At 39.6% G+C, this 26145-nt stretch overlaps 1 protein-coding gene across 1 annotated transcript in view; it reads left to right on the top strand.

The window, feature by feature from the left end:
- The window catches only part of RPGRIP1L (RPGRIP1 like), a 1932928-nt gene that overhangs the window by 182852 nt on the left and 1723931 nt on the right, over positions 1–26145 (top strand). Inside the window, 3 exon segments of the mRNA XM_044082016.1 lie at positions 7430–7728; positions 13145–13164; positions 15765–15766. Of these exon segments, the coding sequence (XP_043937951.1) occupies positions 7430–7728; positions 13145–13164; positions 15765–15766 (321 nt within the window).

The raw sequence follows: 26145 nt of genomic DNA on the forward strand, positions 1-26145 counted from the left end.
CAAGACTCTTCTTTCCACCTACCATATTCATCACATGCTGTCCCAGGGAGTGATAGAACCAGTTCCCCCCCTTCTCAGGTGGGAGAGTTGTTTTATTTAAGGACCTTTTTAGTGCCAAACAAAGAAATAAAATGCTGGAGACCAATTCTGGGTCTTTCTTTCCTAAACCTGTTTGTAAAAGTACCCAAATTCAAACTGATGTCTCTTCACAATCTGTTACCTCTCCTTTGTCATTCAATTTTCCTGGTAAGACTAGGATTTAAAAGATGCTTGTCATACTCCTACTCATCCCGACTTTGACATTTCTTAAGGTTTGGTGCGTCTCACTCCCTTTGTCAGTTCTCTGCCTTACCCTTTGGACTATCCGCTGCACAAGAGTGTTCACAAAGTGTCAAGCTCCAGTTATAAGTCATTGCAGGCTACAGAGTATGCACATTTTTCCATATTTAGACTTATTTTTAACTTTGCAGAGTCTTTATCAAAGTGTTAGGAATCTGTCACTTGGGTTAGAGGTTTCTTACTCAGGCTGGTATTCCAAGAGAACATTCCAAAGTCTTTTTGTCTCCTTCACACACAATCGTGTACCTGTGGAGGTCAGCTCAACTTTTTAGTTCAAAGAGCTTTTCTTCCACAGGAGAAAAAAAAAGATCTTTAGATAGTCACTGGGAGGGAATACTTCAGTACTTCATGATGTTGGGTCTCATGACGTCTGTAATTCTTATGATACCCCTGGCAAGACTCCACATGAGAAAGATACAGTGGTATCTGAAATCTTTCTTTCCAGCATCAACACCTTTTATCTTTTCAGAAACCACTATTGGGGTTTGTCAGAATAGAAATCACTTGGTAGAGACCTGGGTCTCCCCTTCTCCCTCCCTCCCTGTTTTGCGGTGTCTGTGGTGACTGACTGCTTTGTATTTAGTTTGGGGAGCAGTTTCAGAAGGGGTAAATGTGCAGGGTGTGTTGTACACCAGGGACAGGTGCAAGCACATAAGTATAAAGAGGTGCTTGCTCTGAACAAGGCTCTTAACTCTCTGAATCATCTTTGGTTTCCAGGACCTCTTTAAGTTGTTACATACAATACCACAGTCATGTTGTACATCAGGAAGCAAGGGGGAAACAAGGTAGTACCCCTTTGCAGCTCAACCATATTAGATTGGGATATAGCTTCTCAGCACAGTCTCGCTGTGCAGGCACCTACTTTTGTCAGAGCACAATTGTGTGGCAGACGAGCTGAGCTGGACAAGGGCAAATCCTCACAAATGGAAACTAGATCAGGGGGCCTTCCATGATTTGATTCATTTATGGGGATTTCTCAAGTAGACCTACTTGCTTCCTGTCTGAAAAATCAGCTGGCAAGATTCTGTTCCAGGACTCCATGCAAGAAGGCCTGGACGATGAACACATTTTCTTTTCCTTAAACAGTAATGTTTCTGTGGTTTTCTACCCTTTTCACTGATATTCAAGGTAATTCTGAAGATTCTGAAGGAATCCTCCAAGATCAATGTGGTGACTCCTTTCTGACCCAGGCAACAGTGCCCCCCCCTTTAGAAATGGCCAGGGGCAGTTACCTCAAGCCTACTCACAAACTGGATCAACTCAAATAAGAACAGGATCGTGTTTGATAAACCCTGACCCCTATCAACTTCATGTGACTACCTGGATGATAGTCTTAATTCCCCTTGATGCACCTGTTTACTGAGGACATGCAGCAGATACTAATGGAGGCAAGAAAGTCTGCTACTAGAAGAATGTATATTAGTAAATGGAAAACATTTTCTATTTGGTGCCAACAACATGGCCAGCACCCATTCAGGGCAATTTAATCTCTGGTTTTGCAATATCTGTGTGTTACTATCCTATGGCCTTTCTTACTCCTCCATCATGGTTCATTTATCAGTTATTTCAGCATGTCTGCCCATGGATCCTCTTCTTTCAATGCTTTCTCATGTCAAAATGTTTGTGAAAGGGGTTTTACATAAAAAGCAACCATGAAAACTGGTGACTCTTCCTTGGGGTTTTCATTTTGTTAGAGAAGCTAACATTTGCTCTAATAGAACCAGCTAACTTGGCTGACTTAAGGTTCTTAATATGGAAAGCAGTTTTATTGATTGCTCTTTCCTCTGAAAGAATGATATCCTAGTTGCAAGCTCAGGTGAGTCAACACTATCCCATTTTCCACAGAGACAGTTTAGTTTTCCAAAAAAAAATCCTCCTTTTATACTGAAAGTGGTATCCTAGTTTACTTTAAGCCAAACTGCCTATCTCTCCATTTTGTTTCCTGAACCTAAATTGAAAGAGAAAAGATACTCCATACCCTGGAAGTCCACAGACAACTCTGGTGTTATCTTGACAGAACTAAATCTTTCAAATCAATTGTTTATTTCATGTGAAGATAAGAAGGGCAACATGTGCCAAAACAGACTGTTTGCAAATGGTTCTGTAAGACTATTTCTTTTTGTTACACTCACCACAGCAAAACTATTCCAGGCTGAGTCAAGGTCCATTCTACCAAGACCTTGGCTTCATCTATGACTGTTTGGAAAGGGATGGATTCTAGAAGTGTTTTAGAAACTGCAACTTTGTCCTCTGTACGCACTTTTACAAAGCATTATAAGCTTGATTCCTTCTTTAGGTATAGATTAGTCTTTGCTAAGACTATTTTCCAGGGGCCCCTGGACTCTTCTCCTTCCACCTCCCAAATGTACTCCAATAGGGTAATCTACCCATATAGCTAAGACTGCTGCAGCACTGATCAATGCGATGCACGTAGTACACTTGTGTAAGTAAACATACTGTAGCAGTGAATGTTCATATGATCACTGCTGCAGTATCCTCTTCTACCACACCCCTTGTTTTTTCTTGTGGTGTTTTTACTAGGATGTAGACATTTATTTTGTGTTATTCATAGCACTGCCCTTTCAGGGCTCTGCCTCCCTCTTCTGTTGGCATGAAAGCTCTGAAGGGCTTGGTGCCCATGCCTTTCTTTTTAGTCAGCTCATCTCAAACTGACTGATGGTTTGGGTGTGTGAAAAGTGTCCTGAATCTTTGGAAGCTGGCCAGCTGCTATATCCTTTGCAGGATATAACCCATATAGCTAAGGATACTGCAACATGATCATTTGAACATCTACAGTTATGGTACGTTTGTTTATACAACTGTATGTACTTAATGAAATGATAGAGCCATGTTGTCTACTTCCATCCTCAATTTCCCTTCTTCCATCCCCTTCTAGTTGTCATATTCCATTTTCCGGCAATGACTGTACTGAGTTAATAACAGCCTGTTTGTTCCTCCTCCAGTTGATGTTTTACAGCACTCTATTGGTCTTCTTTACCATATGTGTGCATATGTATAATGTGTGTGTGTGTGTGTGTGTGTGTGTGTGTGTGTGTGTGTGTGTGTGTGTGTGTGTATGTGTATGTGTGTGTATATATATATATATATATATATATATATATATATATATATATATATATATATATATATATATATATATATATATATATATATATATATAATGTGTTCATGTATATTTTCTTTGGGAAGGGGTATCATGCTTCTTGTTCTGAGGTAATTTGGTAGAAGCGGGGGATTATGGGTAGGGGAGGTGCCTGAGCCTTGGAGGCAAAGTCTGAGAGTGGCCAAAGTTGAGTCCAGTTGGATCTGAAACACACATTTGTTGAGGAAAAGAGAAGCAGGCAACACTGATCTGTCATTATGGAAGTACATAATTTTCGTGCATCAACTAGTCACCCATTTCCTGGAGCTGTTGATCTCCCAGTCATAATATGAATTTCTGTAGCAGTCAACCCTTCTGATGAATTGTGAGCATTCTCACCATGATGGAAAATGTTTGGATGCAGTTTCATTGCTACACAGCAAGTTTTCATCCTCCTTCTCTTAGCACTACTCCTTTTGTGACTGGTGATCGTTTAGGTCTGTACTTATTACATATTTTATGATTTATTTTATTTTTTATTTAGATAATCATTTACCTTTTTCATGTCACAAAGAGGCTGTTTCAATGTATTTACATTGTGTTTGAGAATTGTGAAGATGGGAAATGTTTACAAAAATGGGTGGCGGTTAAATGACAAGAAAGAATTCATGGTTGTGTTTCAGCATTTTACGAAGTTTAGTTGTTTCTCTTGCACCATTATATAATGTAAAATGCTGGTATTTATGAGTGTATTACTTGTTGCCTGACTTATGCAATTCATCTTATGGTCTTTCTCTAAGAGTTTGTTTATGTATTACTTCTATTAATTTCCTTTTAGGTTCCAAAAAACAGGGTTAGAGCATGAGCTGCAGTTTCTCATATAGCCAGACCTGTCTAATGGCTTTCAGAATTTCAATGTTTTATGGATATTTCACTGTTGGAACGATTGGGCCAAGGCACTGACATCTATCTGAGATATAAAATATCAAACACCTTTGTAATTCCTCCAGTGATGATGGGGGTAGGTGTATTCAGAAATTGTAGAGTTTATTTGGAGTGCTAATGTGCTAATAAATGCAACTGTTTTTTTTTTCTATCTAGCTTCATGTAATATTGCTAGATATGCATACTAAAAGTATGTTTTTGCAGTTGAGTACATACATGCAGAAGCATCACCATTCTGTGAAACTAGAATAAAATAAAAAAAAAACACCAGCTCATGTTAATTAACACTTTGTATTGGTACTAGTTTTAGTAATCTCCATATTTTACCATCTGCTGCTACAGTGAAAGTAATCACTTAAAATACTATTTTCAAAAGTTTCTTAGAGCAATATGCCAATTGCATATTTTCCAAAACAACCTACCCATCTCCCTACAGCCTTGTTCAAGTGACCTGCTTTGGTTATGGGCTTAGTGTGTTTTAGAAGTTTCCACTTGCTGTTATTCCTCACATTTAGTGACTCTTGCTGGAAGAACTGAACGGTGATGTCACATTTTCATCATCTTGCATAATTGACTAACACCAGGGGTACACAGTTAAGCGGTTCATGTTGCACCAGGGAGCTCAGGTACTGCTGGAAAAATTGACTTGCAGCTGTCCGCTGAAGCTAAGTACAATGTCCAGGTGTCATACATACTGCCCCGGTTATCCCACCTGCCTCAGTGCATCATGCATGTGTACTTTAATGCAGTATTTAACACATTAACAAATGTCTGGTGAGGAATGTCACACCTCTAGCAACATACACACATCTTGCATGCCAAAGCATTTTCTGAAAAATGAACTTAAGCATAAGATAAAGAAATGTAAATATTTTATGAACAATAAAGCTGTTAAATTTTACAAATAGCATTATCAGTAAGATGTATTCTTTGCAGTGATAATAGTGCATTCGTAGTCTTTTCCAGAAATAGTGTATGTATTTTAATGCTAAACTTTTGCAAAAATATTCATAGCTTGAAAACTATACAATCTAGACATATATTGTTAGAACATTTTTGTTAACCAGACATAAGCTTTCATATAACAAGAAATTCCTCTCAATGTGCATGTTTATTGAGATAGTTACAGAAATATGAAAACATATATATGATTACCAATAGATATAATACTGCATATATCTGAAGATATGCAACTTACAGTGCAAATATCCACGTTTTCTTCAACATCTAAGGTTTCACCTAGTGTCATTTGACAGTTTGTAAGTCACTTGGTTTTTTTAAGTATACATATGGAAATATTGCTCATTTTCATAATTACTAAAAAAAATAGCAATATTTTCAGTGTGATATAAACCAGCATTGTCAGTGAATTGTCCTGTCCCCTATACCATACAACTCAATAACATGTAGGGCTCTCTGTTATGAAAAAGTGACCATAGATATGAATAATAAGTAGCAAATATTAATTTATCCACTGCAGGACATCCTAGACTTACAGTCTTAGTGTTGTTTTGTTAGTAACTCCTTGCCCTTTCTAATACTGCTCATTATTAGCTGCTAAGTTAAAGAAGCCAGACCCGAAAAAGTTCTTGATGCCACAACATGGTATACAAAAAAGTATTATAGGCCCGAGTGAGTGAGTGAAGTACTAACAGAATTGCACATTCAGAATCACACCGTCCTTTTGTATTGCAGTTCCAGTTCCCTTGGTTTTTATGCATCTGGTTGCTTGCATAGATACAAGTGAATGTGGGATTTTAGTACAGTTGTAGTAGCTGTAGTAATAAATATCTGTATTCCTCTGGTGACGTGTATAGGTTACGTAAGGAGTTAAGGTAAAGAAGACTGTGTGCTTCAGGGATAGTATTACAGTAAGAGATGTAGTGAAGGCAGTGTATTGTTCACATTCTGTGTCTCAACTTTCACTTAATATTTTGTGCATGGAAATCATATCTACCTAAAATAATGCCACATTTTTTTAAACATTCAGGGTGAGACTGAAATTGACATTCAAGTTGCTGTCTTTCTGATGGTTATATACTTTAGTAAGAGGTATTCCTCTTCAGAATGTTAAGACTTTTATTTTTATCCTTTTTTTGTAGTCGTTTACATAAAGCCATACTTTTAAAGTATATCGGTGCTTGAATGTGTGACCGGTTTGTTATGTCTTGAACTTCTCTTGCTGATCAAAGCTGCCTCTCCTTCACTTAAGTCGATTGTTTTCCGTGTCCTGCTGGGCTTGCCTTCTGTTCTTGTATATAACATCGCTTTATGAGTCCACTCTTAGACTTTTGTTCTAACTTAATGGTATACATCAGAAATGAACATAATCAAAGGTAAGACTCATGAGATGCCAAAACTTGAATTTGAATACATTAAAGAAAGATGAAAACAGTAGTTTCTGCTCTGAATTAAAAATATCTGCTTAACATTCTGTTTCTTTCATGGCTTATATTATTTATTAAAGACTGTAAAGTTAAAGATAGCAACCAGTATAATGAAGGATGTATGTCCTGCAGTGCTTTTTATGTAGGCCCACCTACGCTCAGTAACATTAAAAATGATTGGGGACTGTGGCTTCTAAAGCTGAAGAGAAACTGGAAACAATATGGGCAGTGGAATGTGAGATATTATTAGCACACTCTTCACGAAGGTAATTTAAAAATTGTGGTTGTTGCATTCAGCCCACCACATCCTAATAGCAAAGTGAGTCAAAGCATTTTACAGTCTGCCTGTGTAATATAGTCATATTTTACAGCCCTATTTAAACAGCATATGAGAGTGTGTAAGTAACCTTGCATTTTAGCCCTTGAGATGATAAGCATTAGGAAACCATTATTTGTCAGTACTGTAATGCATATTGCTGCCCAGTGGTTTCAATTAACTTCAAAGGACTCTTCATAGGCAGTAATAGTTATATCAAAACCTGAAATTTATTATTCAGGTTCCGCACTGGAATCTTCACAGCAATTATGTCCCTTTCAACAGAGTGCTTTTATGCTGACTTTTCAAATTCTTTTTCATCTTTTTATTGTTCCTCAGGATGGCCACCAAGCTGATTCGACTTGTTAACGATAAGAAGAAATCTGAGCAGGACTGTGGCGGCCCCAAGCGGATTGGTCGAGATGTGGAAATGGAAGAAATGATTGAAGAGCTTCAAGAGAAAGTCCGTGAGCTGGAGAAACAAAATGAGAGTCTTAAAAACCGTCTGATCTCCACCAAACAGCAGCTTCAAGTGCAGGGGCATAGACACACACCATACGGTTATGTACAGTCTCAGATTAACACTGGACTCAGAAAAGTAAACAGGAGCCCTCCCATGCAAGAGTATCTCAAGAAAGGTAGAATCCTAGATATACTTTTCCTGTTTAGCCTGTTAGAACTTCTGACTTAAAGAGAAAGTGTCAGCTACATCTGAGTAAAAAAGGAAGATTTGTAGATCATAATTTGGAATCAACACACGCTGCTGTAATTTATTTAGGTGGAATTCTTTTTTTTTTTTATTCCAGTATCAGCTTGTCTACCTTTATTTCCCAGAACCCTCTAATGCAGTCCTTTTATATTGCATCTGACCAGCTAACTTATGGGATCTTTTAGTGCCACTGTGATATACAGAGATTACTATATATTTATTAACATTTTACAGTTGCAATGCTCGTTTAACTGTATGGAAACATGAGCGGTCTTTCATGGATCATTCTGATGCCCTGAGTTGAGACACATTCTTTAGATACATTAGACATTTTTCTTAAATAATACAGCTGCACAGAAGTTCCCCTGCACTTTAGCTTTTGGTTTGCATTGTTAAAGGGCTTAGTCGGTTGAACTGTTGGAGGTAATAGACAGGTCTGCAAGATCAGCCATATGAATATACTATTCTGCTTTGCATTATAGTTTAATGGATTAAGCCTATGATGATAACCTGTTGTTGTCACTTTCATTTCCATAACCATTATAGAAACCTTGTCTGACAGAAGAGAACAGATGAGTAAGGCTCAGAATGGTCTGTGAGCTTTGCCTTCTAGCCTGGGTATGTTTCATTGTCTTTGCCTACTGAACATTTAACCATACACCACTGTTCTTGGGCACATCTCAGTATAAGCAGTTGTGCTTAGTGGGCATATCCACGTAAACATATCAGTACTAATCACCACTTACATACTGTCTGACTTCAGGCTGCAACATTTCTCTGGTGCAGCCTCAAAAAACTGACACTTATAGAAGGATTCTGTCATAAAAGAAAAAATTCTCCTCCTGCTCCCTGATCTCTCACCTGCAATGCAATTCTCAGATGGGTCCTCATCTTCTGTTCATTCAGTCCTTTTATTCCTTCAGGGCACGGGACAGGCATCCCCCCAAGCCATGTGGAATTATGACCCTTCCATTCCTGCCAGAGAAGCCAGATCATCTCACTGATTCCTCCCCTGGCAGGAGTCAGATAGCAGGGAGATGGACAGATTTTTAGTCCTGCTGAGTGACCTTCCCATTAATCCTTGTGGAACTAGCTCCTAAGTAGCTCTTTGAGATTCACATATCACTGCTCACTCAAGAAGCATGTAAACTGCCTCGCATGACTGTTATCATTGTCTGAGGTACACTGCTCTGCAGCATATCCTCAGCAGGCTTACACTCCTCAAATGTAACAGCAGGTGTTCCTACTAGGTGTCTCTAAGGCAGCAAGCAGACTTGATTCCCCATCTGGCTGGCATGGAAAGACAGACAGTGATCATTCACTCGCTATCCCCCTGGTCATGTCACCCCAGCACTTATTCTACTAATTAATTACAGTTTCCCTCTGCACTATGAGGCTGGGTCCTAAAAATAAAAAAATAATTTGTTGGCAGAGGTCATATGCTTTGCTTCTAATGAATTGGCAGATGTTCATCATTTGACCACTGCTGCAGTATCCTTAGCTATATGGGATTATATCCTGAATAGGATGTAACTGCCAGCCAGTTTCCAAAGCTTAGAAACACCTTCCATGCATCTAGACCATTAACAGCTTGAGCAGAGCTTCAGAAAGTCAATGGTCTGAGTGCCAAGCCATTCTGAAGAGCACTGCTCTTGTGGGTTTTTGAGGATTGACTGTTAGGTATCATTTCTCCTTAGCTGGGTTGCTAAGTTCTCTTTTGGGTGTGGGAGAAACCTTCCACAATGTATTTTATTACAAAAAACAGTACTTTTCATCAGTGAAAATTTGCATTTTGCTAGGCACTTTATCTTTCTTGGATTGTTACAAGATTTTAATTCATTTTGAAGACTGTGGTTTTCGTTTAACTTTAGTGTAAAACATTTTTCTATATTTTGTGAGAACAATTGTATTAAACTGTTTAGGGAATTGTGCATGTTGTGCTTGTCATGGTATTTCTGTGCTGAAAACTCATTTTTTTTATATTTACCTTTTCACTACTATCACCGATACCTGAGCTTCAGGCTTCATTCTTCATTTCATCATGGAGCCACATTCTTACAAATTCTTTGGTTCTTCTTTCCACCAGCTGCAAAAGGAAGAACATTTTAGGCAGTCTTTGCCCGTTCAGAAGATTATTAATTTGCCTTGGGTGCAGATGGATCATTCTGCCACTGCTATTTCTGGTTCTTCAGACCACTCATCTTGTTTTTTTGGTTTCCTCTGGTGTAGTCACTTCAGCCATCGTGATCCAGGTATTGGGCACTTCCTGTGCGGCTGTTTGGAGTGTCCTTAGCAGGCATGGTAGAACCACTTTTGTTAGCCTTGGAGGAAGGAATGGGAAATGCTTCCCTGCTTAACCATCTGGGATGCCAGTTCCCCATGGTGATGTTCCTGACGGGAGTCTATCTGCTTCTATTGAATTTCCTTTTAATAAGATTCAGAACATTAGACATTTATCTTCTGTCTCATTTACTTTAGACGGGGGTCATTTATTAGGCTCAAGACTTATTTCAGGCTGTTAAACCTTGTCATAGCCGGCCTTAGGCATAGGCCAACTAGGTGGCCTCCTAGGGCGCCACTGTAGTTGGGGCACTTTTCCAGTATTTATTTGGTGCATGTAGACCAGGATGGGGGGCACTGGATGGTGTGGTAGGGGGTGCCGTGGAGACCTTTTGCCTAGGGCACCAGTTGACCTAAGGCTGCTCCTTACTGTTAAAAGAAAAAGCAATACTTCATTTTCTGAAGATTTGCAGTGTGATGAACAGGAAAATGATTGTGAGAGAGAGATTTCAATTTTTTTCCTCTGGTAACTGATTCTGATTTTGAGGGGAGTATTTCTTCTTGATTGTCCCTTGAAAGAATTGTCTTTTTCTGAAACCATATCTAGGATGAACCAATTGATATTCTTACTTATCACTGTTGCAGTATTCTTCACTCTTGGTATATCCTAGCAAGGATAGCAAAATGTTTGACCAGCATACCAAAGCCTTCCAGTCACCATATGTCAGATTTGCATCCTACATGGAAGGTGCAAAGTACATATGGGATGTACATGCACCTAATCCTCTGAACTTCTTTGCTGTCAGTCGATACAACAATGCATTTGGTTGTGGTCTGCAAGCTGTTCACCACATTTGGTTCCACTCCCGAGCCTTCTAAAGAGTATGTGCCCCAATGGGGTGTTTTCTTTCCTTTCTTTTTTCTTTCTTTCTTTTACCTTAGTTTACATGTCATCCAAGATGCGAATATGCGAGTGTGGTAGGCAGATTCCCAACAAAGATAGACCGGAATAGAGCCTTTTTTTGTTTGGGTACTGCACACAACTATATGCAGTGTGTGATTTGTCCAGTATTTGCTCCTAAGACACTCCACAATCATCTTTTTCCATTTATTTGGAGAACCAGAGGTTAAAGCTTTTGTCTTGGAGTGCCATCGCCGAATCGTCCCACCCCAAAATTCAGCAGCTGTTTTAGAAGAAAACCAAAAAGGAGCATACTGATCCTGCTTCTGTCCAGCCTCCACCTGAAGGATCAGGTGTCACTGTCAACTCCCTCCGCTGTAACCCTGTTGGAGGCTGACACAGCTGTCTATCCACACATCCGCTGAGGCTGTGCGCATACCTCTGGTGCAGGTGTGAAGGGGGAACCACGTCTGTTTATTTCAGAGGGGTCTAGGGAAGTCTGCAAATACTTACTAGGGAAGAAGTACCTGGTACCCTCATTGGATCTAGGCAGGGGTCTTTACCTCCTGGATGTGTTAAAGCTGATGCTCCTTTAAAAAAGAGCCCCTGTGGCTAAGAATTCACACAACAAATGGCAGGATTTTACTAGGGGACTTTTCAAAGTTGTTATGGCTCTTAAACTTTCTTAAGGATTGTCTGTTCCTGCTTCTTTTCTCTTGTCCTGCATTCCTTCCAACCACCGTATGAGCTCTGATTCCTCTGATGAAGAGAGAGCCTAAAGTGAGAAGTCATTGGTTTACTCCTTTCAGATCCATCCCTCCCCTTGCCCTGGGGTCTGAAGAAGAGCAGTCACTTTTTCCTGACTATCCTGTGGAAGAATTGCCTTTTGGGGGATACAGTGGTTTCCACTTTAAGTGAGACTGTTACCAGGTTTCTGATATTCAGAAAGGTTTTATGAACTTTTGCTAGTAGATTCTCTTTGGCCTCCTACAGTGCCCCCAGTTCTGGCTGCCCTTTTTGATGCATTCACTGCAGCTTCTCAGGCCCCTGATTCTCAGCCTCTTGACCCTAAGAAACCAGGCAGGTTCTATAAAGTTTCTGAAGCTCAGAAGTTTTTATACAAAAGCCCTTCATGCTGCTGTTTATGTAGCCCCTGATAAACTATCCAAGTTGCTGTCCTCTTATAAGCTTTTCCGGTCTGATAAGGAAAGCCATGCCATGGACAGGTTGGGTAAAAAAAGTATATACCTCAGTTACCTTCGTTTTCAGGGTTATTAATTACCAGACCCATATGAGTAGGTATGTCCTGGCTTTTCTCTCCCAGTGTGGGGGCATTCTGGCTGATATGCCTAATTCAGATGGCAAAACGTCTGCCATTTCGCTTTTGAGCTCTGCTTTTCAGGTGGCTTGTCATTCTGTGAAATGCAGTTATGATGTTACTGATGCCTGTTGTAGAGCAGCTGCATTTGGATCTGTCATGAGGAGGTATTCTTAGCTGTGTCTCCAGGCTCTGCCTGACTATATCAAGACCAAATTATTAAACTTCTCTTTAAACATCCAGAATCTATTTGGCACTCTGCCGCTGCTGAATTAAGATCCTTCAAGATAAGGAGTGAAGTTATGTAGGATTTGAAGTAAATCTTTGTGTCTCCTTTTCCCAGGTTTCAGAGAAATTAGCCTTCTTTTGTTTACTGGCAGCTTAAACACCCTTCTTAGGGGCAAGAGGGTTTCTAGGAGAGTGTTTCCAGACAAGCCTTATCAGAGTTCTTGGGGTCAAAATCCTCCTTTCTCTGAAAAATCTGCTGCTGTTTGACATTCAACTACCCCTACCCCTTGACCATATTCCTCTGTCCCTCACTTTAACTGTTTCTTTTCCTGTTTGGCATCAGATAACTGTGGACGGTTGGATATTTTTCATTATCCAAAATGATTATTTTATGGTGTGGAAGTCCCGTCCTCCATTTTTTGGCCTTCCACGGCTTCTTCCTTGTCAGCTCTCACATTTTCCTTTAGTTCTTCAGGATCCAGTGGTACACAGAGCCATCCAACCTGTCCTTTTCTTTCAGCAGGGAACAGGTATTTTTTCCTGGATATTCTGGTTCTTAGGAAGGGGGAGTCATGGAAGCCCCTTCTGGATCTGTCTTTTCTCAACACCTTTCTCAAGGTTCCCCCTTTCAGGATGTTGTCTCTTCAGGCACTTTTCCCTCTTTTGCTTCCTCAAGCTTTTTTGTATCCCTGAATTTGAAGGATGCTTACTTCCACATTCCTATTTACCTCTCTTCAGAAAGTTTTAACATTCTTCCATTTCTTCCTCTCATTATCAGTTCTCTGCTTTGCCTTTTGGTCTTTCTACAGCTCTGAGGGTCTTCACCAAATGTTTGGCCCCTATGGTAGCCTTCTGCAAACTTCAAGAAATTCAGATATTTCCTTATTTGGACTTCCTCTTGATTCAGCCCCCTCTCAGCAGCTCCTACTTCAGGACCTACACTTCACTATACTTCGACTATGTAGTTGAAGTTCACCTTCACTCGCAAAAAGTCTTTATTGACTCTGTCTCAGGGGACCCTCCTCCAAAAACCTCATAGTCCAGGGTTTTTAGTCCCATCACCAACTGATAGACCATATCAATATCCAAGAGATGAGAGCTCTACTTCTAGATTCACTCTTTTTGGATTCCATATCCTCTACAAATTTTTGCAGACAACAGTACAGTCATGGTGCATCAGCAAATAGAGGGGCACAAGATCTTACCTTCTTTGCAGGATGGCTGTTCAGGCTTGGGATTTTGCAATCCTTTGTGACTTGGTTCTTCAGGCCGTCTGCATTCCTTCAGAGCACAATCTTGTGTCAGACTCTTTAAGGAGGTCCAGGACAAATCCTCACTAATATATGCTTCACAGAGAGGTGTTTCTGGACATTGTACATGGGTGGGGGACTCCAAGTAGATCTTTTTTGCCTCCCTCTGAACAAACAGCTTCTCCCAGTTTGATTCAAGAGTCAAGAGTGCCAAGTCCCCTGGCTTGGAGAGTGGAAAACATGTAATTTTCTTAGAAAGAGATGTTTCTGTATGTGTATCCTTCTCTACTACCAAAGGTCCTGCACAATATCATGTGTGGCAGGCCCAAAATCTTGCTGGTTGACTCCCTTTTGGCCCAGATAGTGCTGGTACCCCCCTTCTGTTTCATCTGGCCAGGGGCAATCATCACAATTTACTTCATAGAATGGAACTTCTCACACAAGATAAGGGATCTGTCATTAGTCCTCACTTGCCCACCCACCCTTCAGTTCACCCTTCGGACGATAGGTTTTTGATTCCTTATGAACACCAATTTTCTTAGGACATGTTTTGGTATTTGCAGGAGGCCAGAAATCCCACTACTAGAAAAATCCTATGTGACTAAATGAAAGAAATGTATTTGGTGTATGAAGCATGACTGCTACTGTTTCCCTTTGGATTTTCCTATAGTCCTTTCTTTCTTGTGTGAGTTGCTTAATTTTGGTTGGCATATGTATTTATTAAAGTTAATTTGTCAGCCATTTCCACATGTCTGCCACTAAATCCACCTTTGTCTTCTAGTTTTGAAGTCAAACAATTTCTGGAAGGCATCTTTCATATTCAGCCTCCAAGAAAGCCTTTTCCTCCTTATTGGAGCTTAATTTTGTTCTTGAGAAACTGACCCAGTCCTGTTTTGAGCCTGCAATTTCTTCTTTCCTACAACATTGTACTTGGAAGACTCTATTGTTGGTGTGTCTTACTTTTGCCAAGAGGGTCTCTGAACTTGAAACACTCATGGTATTTCCATCTTTTTTGTTTTTTCACAGGGACAGGCTGCCTCTTCATACCAATCCCTCTTTTATTCCCATGGTGGTCCTTGAAACAGACTTTATCTTCCTCTTTTTTTCACTTCTCCATAAAATCCTAGTGGGAGGGATCTTCACACCTTGGGATACTACCTGGACAAATCAAAACATATCAGGTTATTTGAGTAGTTTTTTTGTTTTCTTTCATGCCAGGAAATTGGTGTGGTAGTATCTAAACACACTTTCCCCTTCTGAATTTTAAGGTCATTTCTTTTTGATGTTCTTTTTGTGACAAACAGCTGCCTTCTTCTTTTCATGCTCATTCTACCAGGGTAGTGACCTCTTCTGGTGCTTTTGTCCGGGATCTGGATACTAGATCTACTTGGTCTTCTGTTCACACTTACACCAAACATTCAGGTTGCGTCTCACTTCCAGGGCTAGGGTGGGTTTTGACAAGGCCATCCTTCATAAGTTTTTGGTGGGCTTTTCAGTGACTTCCTCCTGCCATACTTACCAATACTCTCCTAAGAATGAAGAATACCACAACAGTGATAAAGAATTTATTTTATTTATTTTTTATTTATTTGCAGTTGATTTACCAGGATAGTCCACTGGGCCAAGATGAACCCGTTTTCAATGGAGTCCTGGGGAGAAAAGCTCCAGTAACAAGGTTACAATAGGTTTTACATTAGATTACAATATTTACAAGTGATAAAGCTTAGAGCATGACATTTCAAGTAGTATAGCTCAAGCAAGGTTACAAATAGGTTTTAGGTTATATTACAATATTTACGAGTGTTACAGCTTAGAGCATAATGTTACAGTAGTACAGACAGGTGATGAATGTTACAGAAGATACATACTGGAAAAGAAAACATTTCTGTGTATGTACTGAGAGGTCCTAAACTCTTAGGAAGTATGAAAGTATGACATGTTATAATACAGTTTTGTAAAAGGTTTAGTAGAACAAGCAGAGAATGTAGGAGTTAGGAGAGGCAGTAAAGGAAGTTAGCAGAAAGGTGGGGAAAAAGAGATTGCCAGTGTATATTATGATGGATGAGAGCAGGAGCATTCCCATTGGGATAGCAGGTGAGAGTGAAGAGATTTTTTGAATGTGAAGTGGTTAGAGGTGGTACGAATGGATGGAGGTAGGGAGTTCCAGAGACGTGCTAGACCATAGGATAGGAGATTTTTACCTGGGGGACGGGTTGGTTTGTGCAATTCTATTAGGTTTTGGTTGTTAGATCTTAGTACTCTGTTGGGTAGGTGCATTTTAAAGGTAGAGGAAAGGGATGGACACAGTAGGGAATTGAAAATGAGTTTATGTGCAAGAGTCAGTTGAGTATAGGTGAGATGATTGGATAGTTCTAGCCAGTCATAGCCAAGAAGGCCATAGTATCGTTGCATAAGATCTTGCAATAACAGTAGATGTCCTACTTCTCACTGTTGCAGATTTCTGTCCCTCACTCCTACCATCTGCTGCTTTCTTCTGACAGAGGGGCCTTTCTTAAATCATTTTCTCCTTCTTCCCTTCCTGGATGTACAAGTTGTTGCTTTCCTCTGGGGTTGCTGTGGTTCTTCTGGGGCACTTCATTTCAGAGGATTAGGCACTCATACGTTACTTATGTACCTTCTACATTGTACGTAGGACATACATCTGATGTATGGCACCCGGAAGGTGTAAAGTCTTTGCTATGCTGGTCAGATGTTTGCCTGTCCTCAGTATAATACCCCAAAAGTGAAAAAAACTTCAGAAAGAAGTAGGATATCTACTGTTATGATAAGATCTTACACAGCTGTACTTTTCACAAGAAACATAATGACATTCCAGTTTCTTTGAAAGATGTTCTCATTTATTACAACTGGAAGTTCTTCAGCCCACTGCTAATGTCCTTCCTTAGATCACCTTTGCAGTATTGCAACCTGTTGGGTTATCTCACTAGATAACTTCTACAGCCACCTTCATAAAGCCTAGCCATATGCCCAATGTATAACTGAAGTCTGTGGGAGTAAGGTACATAAGCAGACACAGGAGAAAAAAAACCTCAGCCTGTCTCTAGAAACATGCCTGCTTCCTCAATCTTAATTTTTTTTTCTTTTTGTAATCCCAGATTTGACCCTGCAGTGATTTCCTTGGTAAATCTTCCTGCAGCTATACATTTTGGTAAATGCTGCTCACCTCTCATCTGATAAGGATGATAAACCCTTTGAAAGGTTTTGGAAGAAAGTGTACATCTCAACCATGCTTATTTTTGAAATTTTTGCCAAGATCCCATGTTAAAAGTTTTTGCTTGTTGTTTTTTTTTCTTAAACAAGAAGCATCTTTATTAAATGATCACATGACATAAGCAATCATAAATTTATATGAAAGAAAACAAACCATATGGACATAATTTTAGTTGCAAACATTATACATCACTTATAATCTATCCAGTCATTGTCAGTCATACCTTACATAGCTCATTCAACTCCTGTCTTCTTCTAAACCTCATTCCTCCACTGTATGTATTGTTCCCACAATTCTTTCTGTGGAATTTGCGCCTACCCTTTTCTAAAGATCCATATTCTGATTTATTTTATCTCTGTTACTGTATTCACTAGTTATAGTACAGTTGGTTTAGACCTGGGTTTCCATTTTCTAGTAATTACTTTTTTTGGCAGCCACCATAATTAGACGCAGCAAAGTCTTACTATGTCTATGCAGTTCTGATTCTGTATCCTACCTCAAAAAAATAATTTCCTTAGTTACACCATTTGCTTACCCAGTATTTCTGACAGAGTAGTCTGCAGGGAATCATTAAAGTCTGCCAACTCATTGCACTCCCAGAAAATATGTTCCCAATTACCACTTCCTTCCCCATCATACCTCCAGCATTTGCTGTCTGAAAAAAAATTCTTTGGAGTCTACTCGGGGTATAAAAATAGCTATGTAAAGACTTCCAAGCATAGATCCTAAATCTTGTAGGTGTTGCATATTTGGGAGACGTACATGTATCCCCTCATTGTTTCTTTGTGAAATGCTTATCCAGTCTCTCTCCTATTACTTTCTAACCTCCTCTGATTGATTCTTATAGTTATCATGCAGTATTTTGTATGCTCTACTAATTGTTCCTCTTACCAGCAGCTTCTGTTTTAGATTCTAGTAAAAACTCAACCAGTGCTGGTCTTTCACTTAAGATCCCTCTGTTTCTTTCTCTTTTCCTATACTCTGATATCAGTCCTTGATAGAGAAGGCAATCTCTAGCTTGCAGTCCAAATACATTCTTGGCCTCTTCCCACTCTGTTACCTTTCCCTCACTAATTATTTGCTCCCAGTACCTTGGTTCTTTTGCCAGTTATCTCCAATAAATTCCAGCCCCCTTTTGCCTATTTTCTGTATCCCTAATTGCAGTCATCCCTACTAACAGAATCTTATTTCGCCATTCCTGTATTGGTTTTGTTCTTAGAATACTTTATGCTACTTTATGAGTATAATATTCCATATGGTTGTTATTTTCCTTAAGGAGAAATCCAAAATCCCACCTTTCCTTGTTTCTTGAGCTTCCCTCCCATGTTTCATTATCATCACTTTCCACTTTGAATTATAGGTTTCTGCTTGTGCTATACATAGCAGCCTTAACTTTGTAGCTCTGAAGTACCACTTCAGATCTGGTAATGCCAAACCAACTTGCTCAATTGGAAGAATCAGCTTGCCCCATTTGACTCTTGCTGTACCCTACCCAGATAAAATCCTTCAGCTCTTTATTAATTGCTATTCATAGCTTCTCCTCTGGTTGATAAATGACCTGTATATAAAACTAAAGGGACTAACAACATTGTAACTACTTGTATCTTGCTATCCATATCAATATAACAGAGCCTCCTGTTTCTCAGTCTTTGTATTATCTTTTGTTTAGTGTCTCCCACATATTGTTAGCTGCTACACCCAAATCATTTTAATCAAAACTCCTAAGTAATTTATTTTATCATGTTCCCATATATATGAATATTGCTGAACCAATTCATGTGTGGGTACATAATTTACAGCTATTGCCTTTGTTTTAGCTTCATTAAGTTTGTGTCCTGAAAAGATTTGAAACTGCCCCAAAATGTTCCACAACACAGAAATGTCATTTTCTGGTTTTATCAGGCATTAAATAATATCATCTGCAAATAGAGCCAGATTTTCTTGGCTACCATTAACCGTTATATCCATTTATTTCTGAGTCCCTTATTTTTTTGCCAGTAGTTCTAAATATAATGCAAAAAACAAAGGGAAAAAGGACACCCCTGCCTGGTTACTCTGTTCAAACAGAAATTATCAGAGAGGAAGCTACCCACTTTAATTTTGACGTTTGATCCCTCTTATATCCTCCTAATCAATCTTATAATTTATTAAGGAATGCAAATACGTCAATTGGCCTTCTCATTAACTCCCAGCTTACTCTGTCAAATGCTTACTCTGCATCAAGACCCACCAACAACAGTGGTATTTTCTTTACATTCTACTTCCCTCTGAATCATCAGTGTTCTTTTAATGTTGCCAGATGTTTGCCTTCCCTCCACAAAACCACATTGATCCATATCTATCAATTTTGGCATCACCTTTGTCATTCTTATGGCTACTGTAGACATAAACCCTTTATATAATCATGGTTTAGGATTGAAATGGGCCTATGTAAAGTTGGAGCTGATGGGCCTTTACCCTCCTTAGGTACTGCAGCCACCACTACTTTCTTCCAGGATGTTGGTGCTTCTCCTTCTCTTAAAATGCTGTTAAACAAAATTTTCCTGATCTTTATCATTTTTTCCTCTCCTGCCTTCCAAACTTCCACAGAAATACCTTCTATTCTTCAGGACTTTCTTATGAATTGGTCAGGCATCACCATTTTTATCTTCCTGTCCTGTTATTAATTGAGCCTCGCCTACCTCTAACCTTGGCATATTTAATTCTTCCATAAACGTTTCCACATGTACCTTTTCTTGATTTCCATATTTCTATATTTTATACCGACTTTCATGACATTTCCAAAATATTTCCAGTACCTCTCCAGGATCTCTTGTTATCTTCCTTGTTAAAGGCTCCCTAAGCTTGGTGACAACCCTTTATATTTTTTGTCTTAGTTGTTATACTAAAAGTTTTTGTGCTCTGGAGTTATCCAAAAAACAGGTGTTTAACAGCAATCTTTCTAAACTCTTGCATAATATCAAGGTAATCCCTTATTTTCTGTTAGCATTCTGCATTTACTCCTTCTCTTGTTCTGTGAGATCCCCCTTATTCTGCAGTGCTTCAAGATTTATCAGTCCCTCTAAATAATTCTAGTTGGTTCTTAACCATATATCTTTCTTTTATTTCCACCCTATTTTTATACTCCACTTTAATTTTATCTCCCTCCCTAGCTATATTTTCAGAAGAAATTTCTGTCTTCTCCAATAATGCCCAAATAATTTCCACTCCATTCCTTAAATTCTTCTCTTTTCAGCAGATAGATGGGAAAGCACCACTGTCTCATTTTTATTTCATGACCTTGTGTTTTTGTTTTGCTTATTATTGGCATGTGATCTGAAATTGTTATTGGATGCATATCAAAGCTTTTAATTAAATGTACATATTCCTGTGAAAATATATGTTCTGTCTAGTCTAGCCAGTTTTTTTTTATCTTGGGAAATGATATGTAAATTTATTCTGAACTCCTAGAACTGAATTCACATGTTTATGTCAAATATCATTATTTTTTTTCAGAAGTCTGCTCTCCTTTGTTATATTTTCCCTCCTGGGCCTCCCAGACACATCTTCAGTGCTGCAAATAAAATTCCAGCCACCACCTACAAGTATTATTCCCTGCTAAAAGCAGATTATTTCTCCAGAATTTTCTTAACCTCCATTATAACAGTTTTTGGGGAAATATAAATACATGCCAGTATAATCCTCCTCCCTTGCCAATAGCCCCTTAACACTACAAATTTGCCATTATTTGTATCCTCTTCTATCAGTATTGGAGCTGTTCTTGCTATTAGCTCACCAGCCTGGGCATAAACCCTTACGTCACAAGATGGATCGCAAACTGGCTCTCAGACAGATCCCATAAAGTAAGAGTAGTGGGATCTATGTCCAAATCCAGACCAGTAACGAGTGGTGTGCCTCAGGGCTCTGTCCTGGGGCCCCTCCTGTTTGGCATATACTTCTCAGAAGTACAGGCAAGCATGGAAGGGCTGTGGCTGACTGAGTTTGCGGACTACAAACTGGGTGCTATAATAGAGTCTCCGGCCGACATGGAGATCCTCCAGAAGGGCCTAAATGAGACTGATGCATGGTGTCAAAGCCATGGTCTCAAGCTAAATGCAAAAAAATGCATAGTAATCCCTTTGGAAAAAACAGAGTACCATAAACTACAACATAGGAGGTAATCCCCTGAAATCTGAAGAAGAAATAAGGGATCTAGGGACCCAAGTAGATAGTCAGCTTTCCTTTGATAATCATGTTGCCAAAGTGGTTAGAAAATCCTTCTATGTGACCCATCTGATCACGAAAGGGTTCGCATCAAGATCTAAGGATGTAATGGTGCCCCTCTACTCTTCCCTCATCAGACCCATTATTGAGTACAATGCACCAATTGGAATGTACCTGGCTAGACATCTCCAGCAGCTGGAGAGACAACAAAGGTACCTAACCAAGAGGATTACTAGCCTCAAACAGTTGCCCTATGCAGCATGATTGAAAAAGCTAAGACTGTTCTCTGTTGCATACCGCCTTCTCAGAGGCGATCTCTGTCTAACGTAGAGAGCCATATCCAACCCAGAAATGTTGAACATGCTCCATCTTAGCAAAACCAAACCTACTCGAGCTACACGCTCTAGGGATATAAACCTCAACACAACAATGAATAGAACATGCTGGAGGGATAGATTCCCTTCGCAGAGACTTCCCTTACTATGGAACAGAGTCCTGATCTACATAAGACAGAGCCCCTCACTATCACTCTTCAAGAGGAACCGTGATGAGTGGATGGGTAACAGAAAGTTCACACCGGGGATCACACCAGCAGCACTACTAGATAGGGGACAAGGGTACTAGCTGCTAGTACAAAGGTCTAGGGAACTACTAAAGGGGCGGTGAATGCCGCACAACGTGGCTGGGCTAATATATGCCTTCGGGCAGATAGCCCAGTACCTACCTATGAACCTGTTAGTATAAGTACTGCTCTTTTCCTTCATCCTGGGTATTTTTCTGAATGAGCAAAAATGCTTCGTTGGTACTGAGATATGGAAAAAATAGCTGATGAATCTAATAAGTATAAAACAAGTTTATTGAGCCACAGAGTAAAGAAATCAAGCACTTTTGTCTCCTCAGTTAGGAAACTTTATCAAGATACAACATGCCCAAAAAGCAACACTTTTATATCATAAAATTAATTAGTGAAAGAATTTTAAACCAATCACATTCATTACTGCTTAGAGTTTGTAATGCACATAGTACATTATGTAAAAAGTCTTTTTTTAAATGCTTTCTTCTAAAGCTTTTAAATGTATGGTTACTACATTATACTTATGCTTTTATATGTGGTTTTAAAGTGTAATCTTATACATCACTTTTATAGCATTTTTTGTGAACAGGGTATGTTTCACATAGTACATATTTTATATGTCATATTTCATATTGTATATTTATTTTATGTGCATTTTGACCCTCATTTGTACATATATATCATGCATTATATATATAAGCTTTATGCATTTTAACCTTGGATTAAATGTAATATAATGAATATTTATATATTTTTAATGTTTTAAATAGGTATAGTTATCTGGTATAAATGCAAGATTGTTAATGTTAAGTTAACACAATATAGCAGTATGAGTTTAATGCAAGCATTATATTTTAAATGTGACTGTTTGGTTAATACACTTTTAAATAATGTACTATATACATTACAAACTCTAAGCAGTAATGAATGTGATTGCTTTATAATTCTTTCACTAATTAATTTATGATATAAAGGTGTTGCTTTTTGGGCATGCTGTATCTTAATAAAGTTTCCTAACTGTGGAGATGAAAATGCTTGATTTTTTACTCTGTGGCTCAATAAACTTGTTTTATACTTATTAGATTAATCGGCTATTTTTTCCATATCTCAGTACCAACAAAGCATTTTTTGTTTATTTAGCTTTCTTTTTACCAGTTTGTCTGAGTGTTTTTCTGAATAACCATCCAAAAACCTTTCTTTATCAAATTCATGTGTTCATTTCTTTCCAAATTCATGTGTTCATTTCTTTCCAAATATGTCTCCTCTAGCGTAGCTATTTCCACGCTACATTTTTAATATAGTTCACTACTCTTTTTCTTTATATATATATCTGTGAGGCCATTAACATTTAAAGATAAATATTGACATTTTCATTATATTGAAAAGTTATTATTCCTACCTTTTATGTGTAGCAGTGTTTTTAATGTTTGGCAGGTTGATCTTTTATACAGTTGTTTCTTGTCATATCCATTTGAGCCTATGTCACATCTTCCAAAACATTTTTGTTTTACTGAAAACCATCAAAAAAAAACAACAAATACACCCCTAAAACCTATTAACTTAATGCTAATACACAAAACTATGCACAACTTCAAAATTTGAAGTTTTACCCTCCTACTAGGAACAATTGTCCCAAACTGACAGCCACCGTCACATATTTGGGTTAACCTGAAAGTTAGGTTATCCATGCTAAGTACATGCATGCATGGTGCAGTCTGTGCTTCTGCTAAGTGCTGTCTGGTTTTGTTTTACCTTTATTGATCTCCCAGATTGGGGAAACACTTGGATGCTTTCAAAAATCATTATCTCCTAGCCATTGAAAAAAATAAATATTTTGTTTTTATTGCTCTTTATCACATTGTGCCGGATTCACGAAGGCTTCCACGGAGTGTAAGAGTAGTGTAAGACGGCAGACAGGCAATATGTCTGCTGAGCGATTCAGCAATAGCCGGCAGGGGCGTGCATGAGAGCTTCTAAAGCTACTCTTGCACGGACAGTGTTATGGTATGCAAATTACCTCATTTGCTGCTGAAAGCTATGCAAATGAGGTAAATTTGCGATCCAGGAAACACTAACCTGTCCGTGTAAGAGTAGTGTTATTTGCAGAAATGTACTCCGCTGGTAACGGAGTACCGTTCTGCAAATAGCTAAACGGAGCTATAACAGCTCCAAATAAAGGATGCATCTAGTTGAGGAAGCATGCCAATGGCCAAATATAAGGCCATTGGCATTTGCAAATGTTGTAAATCCTTAAAATCCATGTTTAAGTGTAGAGCAGCGGCAATCAAATGTGCTGCGCTTTAAATAAAATGTAAAAAAGTGAAAAATAGCCACAAATGGGCATTTTCACTAAAAATCTTGTTCTGCCATGCAGGTGAATGGCAGTCTGAAAGCAACATGGCCACTGAGTAGTGGTTGCTAAGGGGGGAAGCTCAGTGCGAGAGATGTAACCAAGCATTAGTAGGCAATCCTATGCAAATGAAGATAAGGATAGTGAATCCCAATTTTCCCCGGCATGTGAGCCATGTCCCTAGAGTGTAAGTGTAGGAGTAGGGGAGTAGTAGAGGAGAAGATAGCTGACATCATGAGGGGGGTATGTCTGAAAGATTGAAAGCGGATTGGAGCACTGTGGCTTGTGTTTGCCCTGAGTTGCTCATGATTGCAAGAGGCGTGTCTACAGTTGTCCTAGCTGAAAACAAGAAACCAAAGGTGTACGCCGTGGATATATCTGAAATTTCTTGCAAACGTGCACACAGCGTGTGCGTGTGTTTGCGTGGCGCTGCCCCTTGTGGAAACAGAAAGGGAAAAAGTAAGGAAAAGAAGTAGTAGGAAGTTAACCAAGGAGAACTAGTAGAGCTGCCAGGTGAAATATATCAGAATTGGCCAATTACACAGGTATTAGACTAGGCCAGCCCAGCCCTTTAAACTCTGCAAACAGCAGTCTACCCTGTTTTTTCCCAAGAACTCTGCAACACTGCAGTATACAAAGAGTGAAAACTTAAAAAGTTTAAGTCAGACAAAATGTTAGGTGCTGCTATTGCTCTCATAAACCAACATGTGCAAAGTGCTGAGGATGGTGATGTTGTGAATGCTGCTGAGCAACCCACAGTGAGGAGACGGAGAAGAGTGTACAGACCCAGGGTAACCTACAAGAGGCTACATGAGCTGGAGATAATGGAGCGCTATAGAGTGGACAGAGACCTCCTGCAGCAAATCATTGAGCTGTGCTGGCCACACCTCACACACAGAACCAACAGAGGGGAAGCCATCCCAGTGGATACCAAGATATGTGTTGGCCTACGAATACTAGCTACAGGTACCTTCCAGAGACCAACTGGTGATATGATGGGGGTTTCACAGACATCAGCATCCAGGGCACTGCACCAGTTCCTGGATGCCATGTCAGCACATATATTTCCCCAATTCCAGTGAGGCATTGGCCAGCAATTTGCATCTTTTCCACCAAATAGCAGAATACCCTGAGGTAGTGGGTGCAATAGACCGCACACACATACACATCAAAGCACCACCCGGTGAGCGGGGTAGGGTCTACATAAACTGCAAGGGCTTCCCCTTCTCCAACTGCCAGGTCGTGTACGATGCCCAGGGCATAATAATGAATGTGTGGGCTGGCTGCCCTGGAAGCTATCATGATTCCCACATCTGGCATCTGATGCAGCTGTTCCAGAGATTTGCCAGTGGGGACATCCCTGACGGTCACCTAGTGGGGGATGCTGGATACACACTGGAGCTGTGGCTGATGACACCCATCATAAATGCACACACACCCGAACAAGAACTCCATAATGAGGAACACGCACAAACAAGAAGCATTATTGAGCATGTGTTTGGGATGCTCAAGTCATGGTTCCAGTGTCTGGACACATCCGGTGGAGCCTTGCAGTACTCACCAACTGCATGTACCCAAATTGTCATGGTATGTGTCATGCTACACAATATGATCCGGTGAAAACAGCTGCAGCAGGAACAGCATGGGGCACGGCCAAGCAGCCCTCCACCATTGCCAAGGCCTGCACAGGCACAGCGTGACTCAGAGCAGGAACAACCTGAGTCTGCCCCAGTAGATAGAAGGAGGAGTGCCCAGTATGCCCTGGCCTTGGCAAAGAGTCAACGCATAGCACATACACTGACTCAGTAGGAACCCTGGAAATGACACCTTTCTCTGACTCACACATACAATAAAAGGGATGCCTAACTTGACACTACCTGTTTTCAAACATGTATAGGGAGAGTACTATGTGCATCCGACATAGGCAGCCCTGCAGTACCACCTGAGGCATGATTGCCCTATTTTAAGCAATATAAAGCAGTGCTAAGCACATTTTACCACTATTTAGCA

This window comes from Protopterus annectens, chromosome 8.part1, assembly GCF_019279795.1.
Source record: "Protopterus annectens isolate FY-2018-M chromosome 8.part1, PAN1.0, whole genome shotgun sequence".
In the NCBI taxonomy this organism is placed as follows: domain Eukaryota; kingdom Metazoa; phylum Chordata; order Ceratodontiformes; family Protopteridae; genus Protopterus; species Protopterus annectens.